The sequence below is a fragment of the Lytechinus pictus genome, chromosome 10 (assembly GCF_037042905.1).
Source record: "Lytechinus pictus isolate F3 Inbred chromosome 10, Lp3.0, whole genome shotgun sequence".
Taxonomy (NCBI): domain Eukaryota; kingdom Metazoa; phylum Echinodermata; class Echinoidea; order Temnopleuroida; family Toxopneustidae; genus Lytechinus; species Lytechinus pictus.
The window spans coordinates 6,567,160-6,586,344 of record NC_087254.1 but is presented as its reverse complement, the minus strand read 5'-3'; the positions used below and the strand labels follow the sequence as shown (position 1 = coordinate 6,586,344).

The 19,185-nt window shown below is 35.9% G+C and overlaps 1 protein-coding gene across 1 annotated transcript; it reads right to left on the bottom strand.

The window, feature by feature from the left end:
* Positions 1-1,675: 1,675 nt before the first annotated feature.
* On the bottom strand, positions 1,676-17,371 carry LOC129269662 (aspartate and glycine-rich protein-like). The gene is made up of 4 exons (XM_064105914.1): positions 17,258-17,371; positions 10,039-10,119; positions 9,741-9,981; positions 1,676-3,118 (listed from the first exon to the last, which is right to left on the bottom strand). The coding sequence occupies exons 1-4, from the start codon at positions 17,369-17,371 to the stop codon at positions 2,538-2,540; spliced, it is 1,017 nt and encodes a 338-aa protein (XP_063961984.1). The 3' UTR covers positions 1,676-2,537.
* Positions 17,372-19,185: the final 1,814 nt, after the last annotated feature.

The window sequence follows — 19,185 nt, the reverse complement described above, 5'->3', positions numbered from 1 at the left end:
CAAAAGACACTGGAAGCACGCAACATTAAAGCTTACATAGGCATCACATTCGTCATCAAAAGGCTTTTGATGTATGGAAAGAAAAAAAGATTGAAGGCTCTATTTATTATGCAATTACAAATATCGAATATCTCAATCTCAATATGAAGACTCCGATAAGTAATACAAACACCACATACACATCCAACATAATATTCAAATTTCAAGTTCTTTGCTTCACTCATCAGAACGGACGATGAAAATCCCCCATTCAGCTTCGTAAACATATTGCATATTCACATTTAATCAATTATCATTTATTCATTCTAGAAAACAGGTAGGTCTTTAAAAAAAATTCACTCTGTGTCATAACTTCCAAGGCATTGACGTTCAATTTGCACTTACCAGCATGAGATCATCAACAAAAAATGTCTACCGATTGCATCGACTAGAGAGATTTAAAGAAAACTAGAATGAAAATAAGGAAGACATATGACCAAATATCTGATTACGGAAATAATTTCCCATTTCGTAGGGGTTTACTGGGTCATTGACACAGTTTGCACGCTTCAGTGGGACTTCCTACATCACACAAAAGTTGCTTCTAAAACACAGATTCAAATGACAATTGGTCCTACCACAAAAACTCTTAATATGGAAGCAATCTGAAGCAAGATTTGGTAAATCAGAGCATTGTCTTCTGTCAGAACAATTGCTGAAGTTGATGAGTGATCGTCGACACCAACATCAAAACTTTGAAGCTCTTTAACCAGGGCATTCCAGGAGTCTTTTCCTATGGTACAAAATTGAGTTGTTTCATTTCATGACATTACACCCTTTAGAAGCGTTGCTTGCAGCTTACTTTTTAGACAATTTCTTCGTTTTGGCATTTTTTTTTTATAACTCTTAATTATGGAATTAATGCAGCAAAGTTACAAATCCGCACTCATCCAACAATGCATTTTATATAGCGCTTACTCCAATGTTTTTCAGCGCTGCATACTATTACCCCGGCTTTAGTACAGCTACCCTGATCAGTCGAGGTATTCCTTCCTACTGGGTACTTATGTACTGCACTTTGGTAGACAGAGGCAATTGTAGATAAATGCCTTGCCAAAACAACACCGTGCTGTGGTGGGACTTGAACCCCAGACCCTTGTGGTTCATAGTCCAGCTACTATTCCATTGAGCCACAACACCACATTTTGAAATATCTTGGTAGTTGCAAATATTTCAAACAAACTGAAGTATGAGGGTTGCACATTTGGCAATGCTCATGATTTTTTGGTCAAATGAATGAAAATCCAGGGCCCCGTCTTACAAAGAGTTGCGATTGATCCGATCAATCACAACTATGGACGGCCAGCAACGTCAACATCTATTAGGCATGTTTATTCAAAATATGATGTATATTCATGCATTCATGGTTTTCTTGAAAATTCACTGTGCCTCTCTTTGTTTACAAAGGACATTGTTCAAATTTCCTGTAGAAAAAATTATGACATTGATGGATTTCCATAGAGTTACGACTGATCGGATCAATCGTAGCTCTTTGTAAGACGGGCCCAGGACTGTTTAAGGTATGACTACAGCAAGGTGAGATGAGAGAGTTGGGTTAGCCACCAGTCTTCATTTGATAAGACCCAGCTTGTGCTTTTTCTTGTGCTTCTTGTCTTTCTTCTTGTCACCTGGATAAATAGAATAAAACATCATTAAATAATCACTTAGAGAATTGATTTGGATCTCACATATCCTCTGTTTCTAGTTGATGTTGCTATTGCAAATTTTTGTATTTAAATCTTGCACTCTCCATCCAATTATCATCACCATCGTCATCATCACCATGATCATGATGACGGCGATGATGATGATCTTGATCATCATCATCATTATCATAATCATCATCTTTATCGCTATCATCATCACCATCACAATCACCATCATCATCATCACAATCATCATCATCACCATTATCTTCATCATCATCATCATGATCACCATCACAATCATCACCATCATGACTAAAATCCCCATCTTCATCACCATCATTATCATTTTCGCAAACCAACACCACCACTTTCACCGTTATCTTCCTCCTCCTCATCACCACTAGTATCATAGTCACCATGTTCATCATAATTAACATCACCACAATCAACATCATCATTATCATCAACATAATCATCATCAACATCATCATCTTCATCATCACCATCATAACTACAATCACCATCATCATCATCATCACAATCATCATGATCACCATTATCTTCACCATCTTCATCTCCATCATCATCATCACAATCATGATGATCATCACCACAATCATGACCATCATTATCCTCATTTCTGTATAACAATCGCCACCACCAACACCACCACTATCACCATTATCATCCTCTTCCTCCTCATCACCACTATCATAGTCACCATTTTCATCATATTTATCATCATCACCATCACAATCATCACCATCATGACTACTATCACCATCTTCATCACCATTATCTTCATCATCATCATCACGACCATGATGATAATCATCACCATCATTATATTCATTTTTGTATAACCATCGCCTCCACGAACACTATCACTATCACCGTTATCATCCTCCTTCTCCTCCTCATCACCAATAGTATCATAGTCACCATTTTCATCATATTAACATCACCACAATCATCAACATTATCATCATCATCATCACCACCATCATCATATTCACCACCATCACCATCATCATCATCATCACAATCATCATCATCATCACCATCACCATCACCATCACCATCATCATCACCACCATCATCATCATCACAATTATCATCACCATCACAATCATGTTGATCATCATCACAATCACCATCATCATCATTATCATCACCACCATCATCATCATCATCAAAATCATCATGATCACCATCATGATCATCATCATTGTCATCATCATCATCATCATCATCATCATCATCATCATCATCATCATCATCATCATCATCATCATCATCATGACCATCACAATCATCATGACCATCACAATGACTATCACAATCATCATCATGATCATCATCATCATTATCATCATCATCACCATCATCATCATCATCATCACCACCACCATCATCATCGTCATCATCATATTCACCTTCATTATCTTCATCATAACCATCAGCATACCCATTCTATAAAGCACATAATCATTCAATTAAAAACAACACCCCTGTCATCCTCATCATTTATTCATTTATTTACTCATGCATATTCACACAAAATCATAAATACAATGTAGTTGATTACACAGATACACACAGATATATAAAAGTATAGAACACAAAAATATATCATGAATATATACAAAGGAGTTGCAACACAAGCAAGAAACACCATTGCATTATGCATCACAATATCACCATCACCCTCAGTCAAGTAGCCTCATTGAAAATAACGATTCACGATTCGATTGCAATGTAATGAAGTACCCCCGTCTTACAAAGAGTTTCAATCAATCAATCTCAAATACGAAAAGCCACTGATATCACAGGTCTTCATCTACAAGGCATTTTTACTCTCATTTTGCAAATAAAACAGGCACACTAATTGTTCTTAAGAATAACATTTTTTGCCTAAGTATTTTTTTTATATTTGTAGAATTACATTCGAGGAGAAGTGGAAGCTCAGTTGATAAAGCAATGGACTTGCAATCCTGCGACTCCGGTGCGAATCCCACTTTGCGCACTAGTGCCTTGGTAAGGCATTAATCCTCACACCAAAGTCCCTTGGAGAGTACCTAAAATCATCAGTCCTCTGGTTGCTTTCTTGCAAGCCTTCATGCTTTCTCAGCAATCAGGTAAAATATTTAGATTATTAGATTATTTTTAAAGATTTTTTGTTAGATTATAGCGTTGTTGGCTTTCCATAGCTGAGGTCATTTGAACCAATAGAGTACCGAAGTATGACATCACAAAATATCAGCGTTTTGGATACCATATCTTGGCGGAGCATGATGATGAGCATCCAAGTGGCTGTATGAATGCATAATAGGCCCCACTGAAATCAATTCAAATTGGCCCGGTGGGTGTTTCATAAAGCTGTTCGTAAGATATGAGGGACTTTACCAATGACTGGTGACCCTTTCTTGCAACTTAAATAACACCAACGAAAACCTTGGGTGTTTCATTTAACACAAGAATAGACCACCAGTTGTTCGTAATCTACCAAAAGCTATATGAAACCCCTACCCGGGCCCCGTTGCACACAAGTTACTATCATGGTAACCTTGCCATCCAATGGTAACTACCATGGTAATGCTGATCAACAGCCAACCAAAATCAAGGATTCCATGCAAGTCACCATTGGATCGCAAAGTTACCATTATTATTATTATTATTACTTATTATTTGTACTGCGCTTTTCCCATTTGGCCCAAAGCGCTTACAATGAATTAATTAAATGTAATATTTTAGAAACTACAAAGTATGAAAGAGATGAGTTTTTAATGACTTTTTGAAAATTGCTAATGTTGGAGACTGTCTAATTATTAGTGGCAGGTCGTTCCAGGATTTTGAAGCCGACACCGTAAAAGTTCTGTCACCAGCTAATGTACGAGTTAATGAATAATGGTAACTTTTATGCAACGGGGCTCTGGTTCCAAACAGTCATGAACCAGGCTAAGCTCCTTCAAAAAAATGATACAGAAACACTAAAATGCATAGAAGAAATTTGACGTCACACTTCAATGCTCTATTGCAACTCTTTGTAAGATCGGTATCCAGCTCATTGCATCGCACCCTTACTTCCGGTTCCCAGCATTGCCTCTATATCCCTATCCTCGGCCTCCTCTCTCAGTCGGTCCTCCTCCAGTCTCTCCACGATCTGGTTCCTCTTCTGGACCACCTCCATCAGCAGCTCCAGGAGCTGCTCCTCCCTCTGGGCGTCGGCATCGATCCTCTCGTGCTCCTGCTTCTGCAGGATCACCCGGAGCTCGTACTCGATCTCCGCGTGCTGGAGCTCCAGCTCCTGCTGCTGGGCTCTGAAAGGATGATAAAAGGCACAATGGATGGTAGTTTGAAATGGAATCTGGGTTTATCTCTAAAACTAAACAAAACAAATACTTTCTCCACACTTTTATGGAATGCTATTAAAGGTTCATTTTCCTTGGTCAAACTTAATGTCATATTCAGATAACCCTTTTCTTTATATTGAAAATTAACTTTTTGACTCTTGTTTACATCATGATGATTTCAGACACTCCATAAAAGTGTGATACAAGTTAAACATACAATTAAATATATCAAAGTTAAGGGAATATCATCTAAATTGTTTCAGCCAAGCACTTTACTTCAAACAATGAAAGCTTCTATTTAAACTAAACGGTCAATTACAAGGCATGTTGAATGGTGATATCTGCTTGGATTATATAAAATGTATACAGTTTATGTATAAAAGCAACTTCAACAGGTAATTTCTAAAATGTGTGCATAGCAATGATGATAACATCTAAAATATAACAATTGTTTTCATAAACAATGCAAACGTATCGTAAAATCAATCCTCAGAAGACAATAATACTAATCAGAGGATTATCATTTGATTTTATCATTATTAAAATGTTAGCAGTAATCTAATTTGTATCATTAGTTACATTTTTATTTCAATTGGGAGGGTTATTATTTTCATTTTAATTATTTTAATCATTCTATACTATTACAAATCTGGGGATTGGATCTAACATTTGTCAAAAAATGTGCAAGTCAAAGGTCAGAATAAAGAACATTACATTTTGCATGTCTGAATATTACTAGGCAGAGCTCAAAACTGTCTAGAAACATCCCTCTTTCTCTATCATAAAACTGTGAAACTATCATGACTCAAGCGCCCAAAACCACAACAGCCCATACTATATTAATCATTTCAGTAAACACCAACTGGTCTTTCAATCGATAGCCTTTCCAGGAAATCCTTCTTGACAGTCGCATGTACTGAGCTGAAAGTGATGTAATGAAAGTTCTAAGTCCCAAGAGTTATGTGAAGGTTAAGTCTGTTACGTCAGTATGGCTTTGTGACTCAGCACCGAAAATCCATTAGAGTCTGCGTATTGCGTAAATTAGGGTGGGACATATGGTGGCTAGAGATAGGGCGGTTGCCATGACCCAAGGGGGAAAGTTTGTTAACCTCAATCCCCCCCACATTCCATATGATATGTCCACAATATGAAAAGCACCATTTTTGGGGGTTAAGTATATGCATACATGTACGTTCTAACATTTTGAAATCGAATGTTCATCTGAAATACTCTAAATGATTCCATCACAAATGATCTGTCAAATTACCCTTACACCTTTTCAGTATATCTACATGAGGCAATTGAAAAGTACTATCATTTGCCAAGTAGCTGCATGCCTTCTCATGTGTGATATTGTTGGTTCATTTGAAAATACTCAATGATTACAAACACAAATGATATGTCAAATTTCTAAAATTTCAATGTAGTTTACTATAGGTATATGTATACTAGACAGTAGTTAAGAAAAAACCATGCATAAAACCATATCTAATAATATATTTTTGCTGTAGTAATCTTTCACGAAGGGTTAGTTACTTTCTTGCCCCTCCCTACTCACGTACTAATATCTCAGCTTTAGCACGGCTCAAGCATATAAATACACATGGTCAAAGAGCCCTTTCTTTATCTGCCCCTGTACTTGGGAATTCTCTACCGTTAAATATAAGAACGGCACCTTCCTTCCCCATATTTAAGTCAATGCTCAAAACTCACTTATTTTCAAAATAATATTCATAATATTCAATATATTTTGTTGTTAAATATTGTAAGTTTTCAGTTTCATTGGTAATGCAAATTTTATATATTGATTTAATTTGTTTTCATCTTATTAAGTATTTTAGGTTTAAGGTATAATATAGTAATTAAATACATTTTGTAAAGCGCATAGAGAGTCTTTAAGTTGAGTATTTTGCACTATAAGAATTTCAAAATTATTATTATTCAATGAACTCATCCCTACTGCATACCCATTTACTACACCTGGGTGGAGAGTGGCAAATTTTGATAAACGCCTTGGCAGAGGATTGTGGGATACATGTACTTACTGCGCAATGAGTTCTCCTTCCCTCCTGACTAGTTTGTTCTTCTTGTTAACCACATCAAACCATTCAGACAGGAGATTGTCATCATGGGCAGCATCATCTACAGTCAAATAAATCATGCAATCAGTCGTTATAAGCTGGAGAAGTTAAAAAAAAAAAAGCAATGACTGTATTTCTTGCTGTTTGCAGTTTAAGCCACCTCCTTTCCCCTTAATATCATTTATTTATTTATCTATTTATTTATCTATTTATTTATTTATTTATTTATTTATTCATTCATTCATTTATTTATTTTTTTATTCATTCACATATATATTTATATCTTTATTTATCTATACATTTATCCATCTATTGATTAATTTATTTATTGGCAAAGAGAAGCTGCTGAAAACTGCTTATGTAATAAAAGAGAGCCAATTTATTTATTCATATATTCATTTATTTATTCATCACTTATTTATCCATTCATCTATTAATTTATTCATCCATCCATCAATCTAATCTATCTATCTATCCATCCATCCATCTACAGTATCTATCCATCTATCTATCTATCTATCAATCATTCATTAATGTGTTTCTTTCTATATTTATTCATTCATTTACTTGCTTATTTATGCATCAATTCATTATCTATTTACTTATCTTTTTTTATCATATATCTATTTTAGTGTTTTGTTTTGTGTTTGTGTGTGTATGGATACTCTGCAAATGCTTGAATTCAATTTGAAAATGTGTCATAATATTCTTTAAACGGTTGTCTTCTTGGTTAATAATGGACATTAGACTGGCTGAAAGTGACTCTAAATATAACTAATCTAATAAATTCTCCACTCTTTTTTTTTACTTTGGGTTTAAAAAATTGTCTGTAACTTCACATATTTTTTCTTTGTGATCTGTACATTCTATTGTAAACTTTTTAAAAATAATGTTCTTTGAAAGAATTTTCTTTCACACACAGACATGATCTGGCTGACCCTTTAAACAGAGCTAAATACATGTAATGTAAGCCTATTCAACATTTTCAGGATGACATTGAGATATTGAGACATGAATAATTCAATTTAAAACAAATTTCCCCATATGCAACATAATCATAAAGAGCATTCATCAAAAGGAAATGCCAAAATTGATGTCCTTTGGTAAAGTCATAAATACTCAATAATTCAGTATTCACAAGTATTAGAAATATGAACAAGACATTTAATTCTAAATCATTGCAGATATTTTTTTCCTCTCCAAATCATTATTAAAGGGGAATCCAGCCTTGGCCATAAAATGTTGTGTTGGGAAGGAGAAAAATAAATTAAACAGAATGGTGAAAGTTTGAAAGAAATCGGACAAGCAATAAGAAAAATATAGCTGTTTAAAATTGAGATCACTAATACTATGTAGATTTCAAATTGGCAACTGGGTAAGTAAATTATGACAAGAGGCAAGGACAACTTTCCCATAGGCCATGTACTTTATTATCAGGGATTTGTGGTTTTCTCCTAAGTACCCATTCCCCTGGGGCAGTAATCTAAATATAACCCAGGTAGTACATATTGTTTTATGTCCTCATGAAAGAAAAATATAATTTGAAATAAAAACTTTCAGGAAAAATTACATTTTAGCCATAATATGTATTGGAGTACATGGAAGAGTAGTCCTTGCCTTACATCACTATGACATCCCATATGCGGCCAATTTGAAGTCTCCATGGGTATAGTGATTACCAATATTTACAACTTTTAAAAATTCATAACTGTCTTGTTGTTTGTCCAATATTGTTCAAACTTTAACCTATCAACTTGTCTGATTTTTATTTTCCTTATAAAAGCAAGTTTTTATTTGGGTTGGATTTCCCTTTAAAGGACAAGTCCACCCCAACAAAGAGTTAATTTGAATAAAAAGAGAAAAAAGTTAAACGATCCCTTTAAGTTGTTTTCATATGGGGCGGGGAAGGAGGCACCTTCTAAAATTTATTTTTCAGAAGCTGGGGGGGGGGGTAGGTTCTAAGATTGACTTTAGAACCTACCCCCCCCCCCCTTTATAACCCGTTGCACTAGTCTACTCCGATGAAATTGTTCCAAATACTAGTAATCAAGTGTACGAGGGTTGTTCTGGCTGCTCCTTCAGCCAAAATATTTATCCTTTTTAATCCTTTTAGAGTGATTGTTCAATCTCCATGTCATGTAACAAAATGTTGGCCACTCGACATTTATAACATTTTAAAGGAGACATTCCTCACCATCTGTATCCTGTCTGAGTTTTGTCTCCAGCTCCACGCCCCTCTCCTCCAGCTCCCTCTGTCTCTGCTCAATGGCAATCAGCTCCTGCTGGATCAGGGAGACCTCAATGTGATCCTTGCCAACCTGGAGGGGAGGAGAAAATGAGGAGTGTACTGGGTTCAAGTTGGAATTTTTATTCAGTTGTTTGCATATTGATATTTTTTACCAACATGATCAGCAGCATGATCACCACTACAGCTGTTATCACCATCACGATCATCATCACAATTATTGCCATCACAATCATCACAATCAACTTTATTGTCATCGTCATTGCCATTAACATCGCCAACACAACTATCATTATCAATGCCATTACCGTGATCACAACCATCATCATCATCACCATTCATCTTGCCATCATCATCCTCCTAATAATTTTTTCATCATTAATATCATCATCATCATCACCATCACCATCATCACCATCACCATCACCATCACCATCATCATCATCACCATCATCATCATCATCACCATCACCATCATCATCATCATCATCATCATCACTACCATCATCATCATCACCATCATCATCACCATCATCATCATCATCATCATCATCATCATCATCATCATCACCATCACCATCACCATCATCATCATCATCACCACCACCATCATTCTGATCTTCCAACCATGTTTGATTACGATGGAACAGAAACACTTATGAAATGCCTACCTCTCTTTTGATGGCTGGTGGGGCAGGTGCTTTCCTCTTTGATTGAGCCCTAGATGGCGGGGAATACTTGGGTCTCTCAGGCTATTAGGGGTAAAGGTCAAAGGTGAAAGGTTAATCATAACTTAAAGGTATTTTTTAACTTTGTGAGCAGCTCATTTAAAAAATTCTCAAACCAAGATGAACCATGTATACAAGTACATGTATTAGAACTAAAAAACCCTGAAAACAATCATTACTGAGAATGAAAAGCTAAAAATACAAGGCAAAAACCAATTTTGTAATAGACGCTTAAATTGAACACATGAGTGTATGGGATGAAATTAAGATGGTGTTTCCGGTCACTTTATATTTCACTTTTTGAAGCACTAAATAATGATTTTCGGACGTGATTTTTTCTGGGCTACATTTTTGTAACATATCACACACACAGGTGACAAGTGTGACCTTCTTGCTCAGATTTTTTAAAAGTCAAATCAATGTTAGCCAATCACTTTAACATATCATCACAAAACTGTACTCACCTTGTAAATCATAATTAAAACTAAACAAAAGTTTGGTATCATTGGTCATCTGACATATTATACAGTACACTTACGATTCATTCAATTTCTCACCATTCACATCGATAACCTCATAAAAGAATATTCCACTTTTTTTTTCTTTTTAGAATATCTAACAGCGTAACAGACAGAATCATGCAATTTAAAAATGTTAAGAGCTGTCTGATCTTAACTACATGTACATCCTAATTTTAAGCAGAAATCAATGAAATAATAATTCTTCGAGAAAAGAATACAAGAAATATAAAACTGTGATCCACTTTGCTTACAAACATGTAGAAATGATAGCATTCATGGCAGTCGTAGTAGCGATCGTAGAAGGTACCTCCCGATATTCCAACCATTGTGCTTGTTAAGACAAGAATGAACTGACATCTTAATGTAACCAGTTGGGCAGACGTAAGCTTAGCCTACAGATTTAAAACCCTTTCTCAGTATCCTCTAATTTAATAATATGAAACTTGGAGAAATGAAGACTTAGAAAACCACAAATTAAGAGATGTGGAGATTAGTTTATCTTTAAAATGACTCAGTGGATTAATCAGACAATATTCAGTTTTCCTCTAGAAACATATCTCATGAAAAAAAAATCAGATAATTGTAACAAGTTCTCTCAGGATTAACGATAACGGAACTGAAGACAAATCCCTCCAAAGTTCCTTTTGTGTCTCAATTACTTCATAAGATGCATTGGTTTATCCTGGTGTTGAACCCTTTCAAAAGAGGATTTATTGCCAAGAGCCATGAGACATAGTCGAGAGCGACTGATTAACCACAGCAAGATATTAAGGAATGATCGAGGCTGGGCGTGATTTAATCGGCCGTCGATTGCATTCTGATAAGCCGATGTCCGCGAGTGTTTCCTGTATGGCCCTGTAGTCTGCCTAACCAAATTAAAGACACATAATTGAACTGCATACATGTACATATATATCTCTCGTAAAATGATGTTGCACAACTATCCCCATACAATTTTTCTGTCCAAGGAACAGTATTTTGAGTGTGTGAATCTCAGAAAATTACGTGTGTATGTGTACAATGTATAGGGGGGAGTAGGGCACTGCCGTAAATTCACGCAGCAAACCTATTATTCGGGGGGGGGGGTGAACTATTGTGCCATCTGCCCCCCCCCCCACTTGAATTGTATGATGCCATGTATTTAAACCCATAAGGTGGGGACTGTCATAAGCAAGTTATCAGAGGTCTTCCATACATAACACAAGCAGCTTTCCTGTGAAGGAGCCGGAGGGGGGGGGGGGGGATTGTAGAAACCTTGACTGCATAACCGTTTTGACCAAAATTCATTAATGATTTCCTGTTTAAGTGGAATTAATCTGTTGATAGTGAGAGTGATCCATTTCACACAACTGTTGAACTTCAGGAATACAGCTCCAGCTGCTTTCACAGAACAAAAAGGGAACGATGAACGATTACACATTCATAACTCAATCAAACCAGCAATTTGGTGACTTTTAAGGTTTTTTTTTTATATAAGTATAAATAACATTTTGAAGAATTGCTATATTACATTTAGGTATCACCCAAGGAAATTTCCTTCAATTCATTTGTATTTGAGCATTGTGGCCCAGTGGATTAGTCTTTTGACTTTGAAACAGAGGATCGTGGGTTTGAATCCAAGCCATGGCGTAAATTCCTTCAGCAAGAAATTTATCCACGTTGTGCTGCACTCGACCCAGGTGAGGTGAATGGGTACCCGGCAGGATTAATTCCTTGAATGCACTGAGCGCTGAAAGGCAGCTCAAGCTAAAGCCGGGGTAATAATAATGAATAAACAATGCGCCTCGGAATAGAATATTTCTAGATAGATGGCGCTATATAAATGCCTATTATTACTTTCTTCTGTGACTGGCTTAGGGTTTATAATTATTTTATGCACACATTAAGTAATGCTGAAAATTTCATGTTTATATGCTTGTGACCGTGTTTTGTACCTGGACTTTCTTTTGTACTTGACAGTTTTGGTAAACTTCAATTTTTAAGTGCAATTTTCAAAGTCAACATGCAACATGCCATGCATTAATATATACAAACCATAACATTGTCTTTGTAGTAGGCAAATAGTAGGGGTATAATTAATTATCTGCAAGTATAGAAAGTTCATTTCTAAACCTAGTTCCGTCCGGCTCACAATAACCAAAACATGATGAAACTGAATTAATCAAGAAAGGGAGCTTGAACTCAAGAGAGGCAGAGAGAAATCGAGAGAGGGGTGACATGATAATAATAATTATAGTATATAGCACATATCACATTCCATTTGACATTCCTATGTGCTTCAAAGGGATTTTGATCAACAAAAAATATATGAGAGGGAGGGAAGAAAAAAATTATGATTAAAATGCAGACTTAGAGTACAAGAAAATAAAACTCACATAATAATAAAGGTTTTTAAATGAGAAAAAAATATTTAAGATAAATTTTTTAAACATATGATGGTGGTCCCAAAGTCTGCGCACCTAACGATTTGAGTTAAGATTTAACATAAATTACTTTTTATTTCACAAAATCTTTCAGTTGATAATGTTCCTTATATTATTATGAGAAAGTGTACCACATATCTCATAAAAATTAGAAAGAAATACATGATTTTCTTGGAAAAAGCCTCGGGCGGTCATTTTTAGATTGAACCAAAAAATGGTACCCTATGTCTGCGCACCCATTCACTTTGCACGCAATTCAGGGATTTTGATGAAAGAGGTTGCATTTTGAGGCCTTCACATGAAATGCCCAAATTCATTATTTTTCCATCATTTTGTGCCGGATATATTAATGAATATCTTTCTATGTATAGCATGTGTAAAGTCTGTGGTCGTCGCGTATCTTCTTTTAGTCGAATCGCGCAGATACGCGTATGCGCAGACTTGGGGGAACTTGCTATACTAAGAAAATAGAAAGAGAGAAGGAGATTGAAAAGGAGATCGAGAGAAGCAAGATTCATGATTAAAATATTTTGGGGATATGTCATATACCAAACATTTGCCAGTTTTTTTTTAATGTGTAAATAAAAAACAAGTGATAAAACAACATCCATGTTACATATCTTGTTTAGGGAACCAAAAGTTGATAGGACAGCACAATCATGGAATTAATCCAAATATATTTTCCTTGCTGTCAATCAGCAAGTACAAATGTACAATGCACCAAGTGCAATGAGTGGGACCAAAGCCATAAGAAAAAGATACCTGGGCAGACCAGCACACTGAAGTATTCCTGCCATATTCTTATATCAACTGCATGACAGGTGCAGCAGGTCACAAAACTTTATTAGTTAAATGTTTATTGAGACTACTTCAACTCCAGAATATTGTTTGTGCCTAATAAGGAGTACAACCACTTCAACTTCTGGGGGATACGATAAATACGCAGTTTTCATCAATATCAAAGGCAAAATCATGATTTCAACAAATCTTTCAGCACAGCAGAGCCATTACCTTACTTTTTATTCATGTAACGATTTTAATACTAGTATAGTTTTTTTAATTCATTTCGATTTTTTTACCTCCATTAAATGATTGATTGACTGATTTATCTATTTATTCATCTAATAATTTATTCATTTATCTATTCATTTAATTATTCCTTAATATTTACCATTTTTAATATATTCATTCATTTCTTCATTAATGAATGATTTCATTCATTCATTCATTCACCAATTAATTACTCTAATTATCTATCCATTTTCATTAAAATCTCTCTCAAAATAATCTTTTATTTTACAACTTTCTTCTACCTTGACCCAGATCTTTCAAAATCATTTCTAATAAGGTCCAAGGAATCACATTTCCTCCACTTCACACATATCACCTCCTTTTTTTGTTACGTCAATCCTGAATTTCACAACCCTTTCCTCATTTAGGGGAGGGAAACCCTTGTAATCTGAATACACATGTTATCTGTGGCTTCAATGTTAATGAAGGAGTGTAATGAATACGCGATGCAAGAATACCAAGATGTCTATATTCGTTTAAATATTCCTCCTACATGTACATGTACAACCCAATCCCCAAGAGGAAGAATCACAACAAGTACATCAGCAGTGGCCTCAATATTTTTATCAGGAATGATCTACATTACAGTCAAAAGAAAAAATAGTGACATTCTGGAGTTTTTTTTGGATGATATCCTTTGAAACATATTTGCATTGCCTACTTCCACCGAGTGACATTCTAAGCAATTACCCCCATTTCCTTCCACGATCCCCTATGGGAATGTTTCATTAAAAGTTTTGACAGCGATTTTGACTGACTAATCTGCCCTCAGCCAATCACAGGCGAGGATTCGCAGTAGCTCGTCTAAATAGTCGGTGAAGATTATCGATTATTGTCTCATGAAAAGTTCCCCTGAAGGCCATCACATCAGCAAGGAGCTTCAACCAGACACAGAGGTCATGACGAAGATGGAGAGGAAACAGAATTACCACGGTGAGAATCTTAGATGAAATTCAATAAGACATCAAATTTCCAGCTGCACTATAATTGGGAGAGGGGAATGATTTGGTATGAGGGATTAGGGTGAAGTACAATATTGTCATCATGACCTTTGACCTGGTTATACCTCGGTCATATTTGCTCTACGGCGGCCGTACGGCGAGTCGAAGACAGCCGTTTTAACATTTTTGTACCAGCTTCATATAAATGTTTTGAATAAAATTGAATAAAACGGCTGTTTTCGTCTCGCCGTATGGCCGTCGTAGAGCAAATGTGACCGAGCTATTAGAACATTGTATGGTGAAGGGGGGTCAGTCATAACAGGCATGAGAACAATCGCAAAGGATGAGAAAGCCAGTAAATGAAAAAGATAAGGATTGATATTTTTTTAAATAAAAATTTGTTCAACGTATTCATGAAATAATAAATTTGATTGATATAAAGTATCGATACTTATTGATACAAGTGAACACGAGCTAAATTCCGTATTAAATGCACGGGCTGGATTGCCAATTTTAGGAAACAATACTACCATCAAATTGTATTCCAGGGGAGCATGTCATCAACATTTGTCACATGACAGGTTGTCAGAGCTGATAATTTTCTTTGAGTTTGATTGGATAAGAGGCACAAGTGTCTGACTGTTACCATGGTAATTGTCAGATAAAACAGACTTCGACGGATGAAAACAACTATAAGACCGTTCATGAAAAACTACCCAGATGTACCACAGAAAATGGTCATAAGATTCATTCTTTGATATCATAAAACACTGCTATCGCAAGATTGATAAAAGGTTCAGATAAGAAAGATTTTTTGTTGTTGAAAAAAGGCAGATGAGACATTAAATCATATGACACACAACAAGCAAGAACGACATGTGATCATTCACTTTTGAGTTATAAACCTCTTTTTCGATGATGGAAACAAAATCATGCATTTTCATATCTAGGATTAGAGGTAAAAAAAAAAACTTTCAAAGTACAATATAAACATTACAATTATTCTACCAATACACCTTGTGCATTAATATCAGTGCTATTACCTACTTGGTCTATGGTTAAATCAACTGTTTACGAATTGTTTCATTTGACAAAGTAAAAAAATAATAGCAGACAAAGTGGAAATTAGACCAACTGGATATTAGACTACACGGGAAAAGACCTAGGTATACTATATGTAGACAAAATGGCAATAGGACCAAATTGACAGTAGACCAAACGCAAACAGCCCATATAGTATAAGACTAATTACGAGAAGTAGACTTAAGTAGACAGTAGACCAAGTGTAGTTCAGACCAAATGGGTTTAGCCCATACGGTATAAACGTAGGTAAGAAGTGGACCAACTGCTTGTAGACCCAGTCAATACAAACCGAACATACTAGCATAACATGAACTGGAGAGTTGTGGTTCTACTATGATTCAGAAATCCTTGGGGGAATTGGACTTGGCTGGATGAAGCAACTTCTCATCTTCTTGAAAGACGAGAGCATGCTATCCTTAATGGTACCAAACCAAGCAAGACATGGGAGACATGGAGAAAGAACTTAGACAAGCACATGAAAAGGTGACTAAGAGCTCATGGAAAAAACGACAGGAAGGAAATGAAGACATAGTAGTAAAGATTGGGGGAGGGGAGTGGTGCTTTACAAAGATTGAAGTCTGACTAAAAATCGCACTCAGGTTACCAACGTCGTGTGGTGTATACCGCATAGTCAGATTACAGGTTAAATAACGCATGCACATTGGCAGTTAGGCATGACGCGAAGTCACAAAAAGGGAAGGTTACATTGTTGTACAAAGAGAAAATGAGAAGAGCAAGCAACAAAAAATAAAAGAGAAGGATTTCAACACTTTTATTAAATCTTCCTAATAAGATTCAAAAGTTCAAGAGACAAACAGGCAGACAAAAGTCATCAACCAGGATAGGAACCATGACATGAACTGAAAGAAATTTCATATAAAAACACAAGACCTCTTAATGAGATGCCCTACATTCCTGCAGACTTCAATGGCGTCGTCCAGACATCACTTCCGGTCTATATGACCAACCCAAACTCTCACTCATTACTTCCTACAAGCATGATCCTCTTTTGGTACCCCCTGATCCAAAGCCGTTTCTTCCTCCCTTTGCCTAATCCAATATAACAACTCAGCCCCCAATATCCTTCTTGAGGTTCTGAAAATAAACGAAGGACTCCCCTTACCTCGATCTCATAGCAGCAGTAGGTTTGTTTACCAATATCAAAATTGGCCAAGATGTCTTCGAAATGAAAAGGCTCGTACAGGAAAAATGGCATTTCCTTTTCGTCGTACCTCATCGTAAGCAGAAAGATCGGTATCAAATTAACCTCCAGAAAGTGAGAAAATGCACTGTCAGGCCAGTTGAAGGGGAGGTTTGGAGACTTTTTAGGGGGGAAATACAATACAAGTTTGCGAGAGTTGCATGTCAAATCCGCTGTCAGAAGCACAATCTACGTTATAATCAAACCTGATTGAGGATTCCATCATGTCAAACAGGAAAAGGGATTAATAGACAAACAAAACAGAGAGAAAAAAAAACTTGGGCCAAATTCAAACGTACAGTACCTAGTCACATTATCGACAATTGTCGGTCACATGCAGAGTTTGTGTATTTGCATATAATCCACTTTCCCTATGCCAACATGTTCATTTTCAGGTCAACCGAATGTTTAGATTAGTTGGGACAGTCGGTGCCTGCAGAAATAATGAGTTTACTGAATGGATAATTAGCGACCTGTCATTGTGAATTACTGTAAAATGTCACCAATCAAAATATGATTATATGTTTCTGTTCTCGTTTCCCTAACTGCAAGTATACTACAATTTTAGAATATGGCAGACTACGACTCAACACTCCTGAGGAGTATAAGAGTAAGGAGGGGTGCACAAAAATACTAAGAAAGCTACATGCATTTGATAATACTGTTCTATGTTTAATAACTTTGAAGAGTTTGGGGTCTTGTGTATTCACCATCTATTTAATAACTTTGATGAGTTTGGGGTCTTGTGTATTCACCATCTATTCAAGTCTGTCAATGTTTTTAGAAAAAATGGGTATTTGAAAGAATCTACATAAAAGCCAATATCAATAGGTCCTACATGATTTATTGTGAAATTTTAAAGTTAAAAGACAGTAGTTGCAGCAAACAATTATTTCATGAGAAAGTCTTTGAAATCAAGGTTAATTGTCAAAATATTATCATACATCTAGATCTGGTATATTAATGTAAACTTATCTTTGTAAAATCATAAAATCTTAGCTCAAAATCGATAATTATGATGGTCACTAACACAGAAAAGCTTATGTGGGACAGTGTTTTAATATTGCTTCGAAAAGTACCAGACCTTTGATGGAATTCTGTGCTTATTTTGCTAATTCTCAGCAATTATGCATTTTCTTCCAGAGCTTTTTGCCACAATTTTTTTATTCAAACATACAAACACTTTGGTAGTAATTTCATTGGATTCTGTTCGAATTCATTTTGAGATCGTTCCCACAAGTGGTACATGTATGTATCTTTAAAGATGGTAGTGAGATTGGATCCTTCGCCTCTTGACGAGTGTACTCCAACCAAGTTCTTTTAACATGGAAGTAACACTGCTCTCCCTGCCATAACCATTCTTCACAATCAATTGCTCTTCTCTTGGCACTTCCAATAGCATTGACAGGTGATACAATCAAATTGCTATCTTTCGTGTAGGCACTGACATTCGTTCGACCTGATATATATCTCGATGTAGATCATACAGTAAACAGTCAATTCTAGTGTTTTGATTGATGATTGACAATGCTTGGCAAAGGCACTCACGGCTCAATCCATTGCCACAGAGTGGTGTCCGTGGTTTTAATTACTGGAAAGTTACAACTGAATAAACATGCTAATTTCTTAATGAACAGTGTGGTTTGTCCTGGGAAAGAACTGTGCCAAGAACTTTGCGAAGGGGATGCCAAATCTGGTGTGGGGCTGATGCCATCAATGACATATACTGGTAACTTTCAGAATTGCAGAAAAAAACATGTTTTAAGTACAATCCCTGATAGACCTTCTGAGGTCATGTATATGAAATATAAACCACCATGATGAACTTCGATGTTTTCCACAGATAAAAT

Coding starts and splice junctions, on each gene's coding strand:
- LOC129269662 (XM_064105914.1), bottom strand. CDS start 17,371: ATGAGGTACGACGAAAAGGAAATGCCATTTTTCCTGTACGAGCCTTTT. Junction 9,982..10,038: donor CACCAGCCATCAAAAGAGAG/GTAGGCATTTCA, acceptor TTGGAAGATCAG/AATGATGGTGGTGGTGATGA. Junction 3,119..9,740: donor TGATGATGATATTAATGATG/AAAAAATTATTA, acceptor ATGAAGGTGAAT/ATGATGATGACGATGATGAT.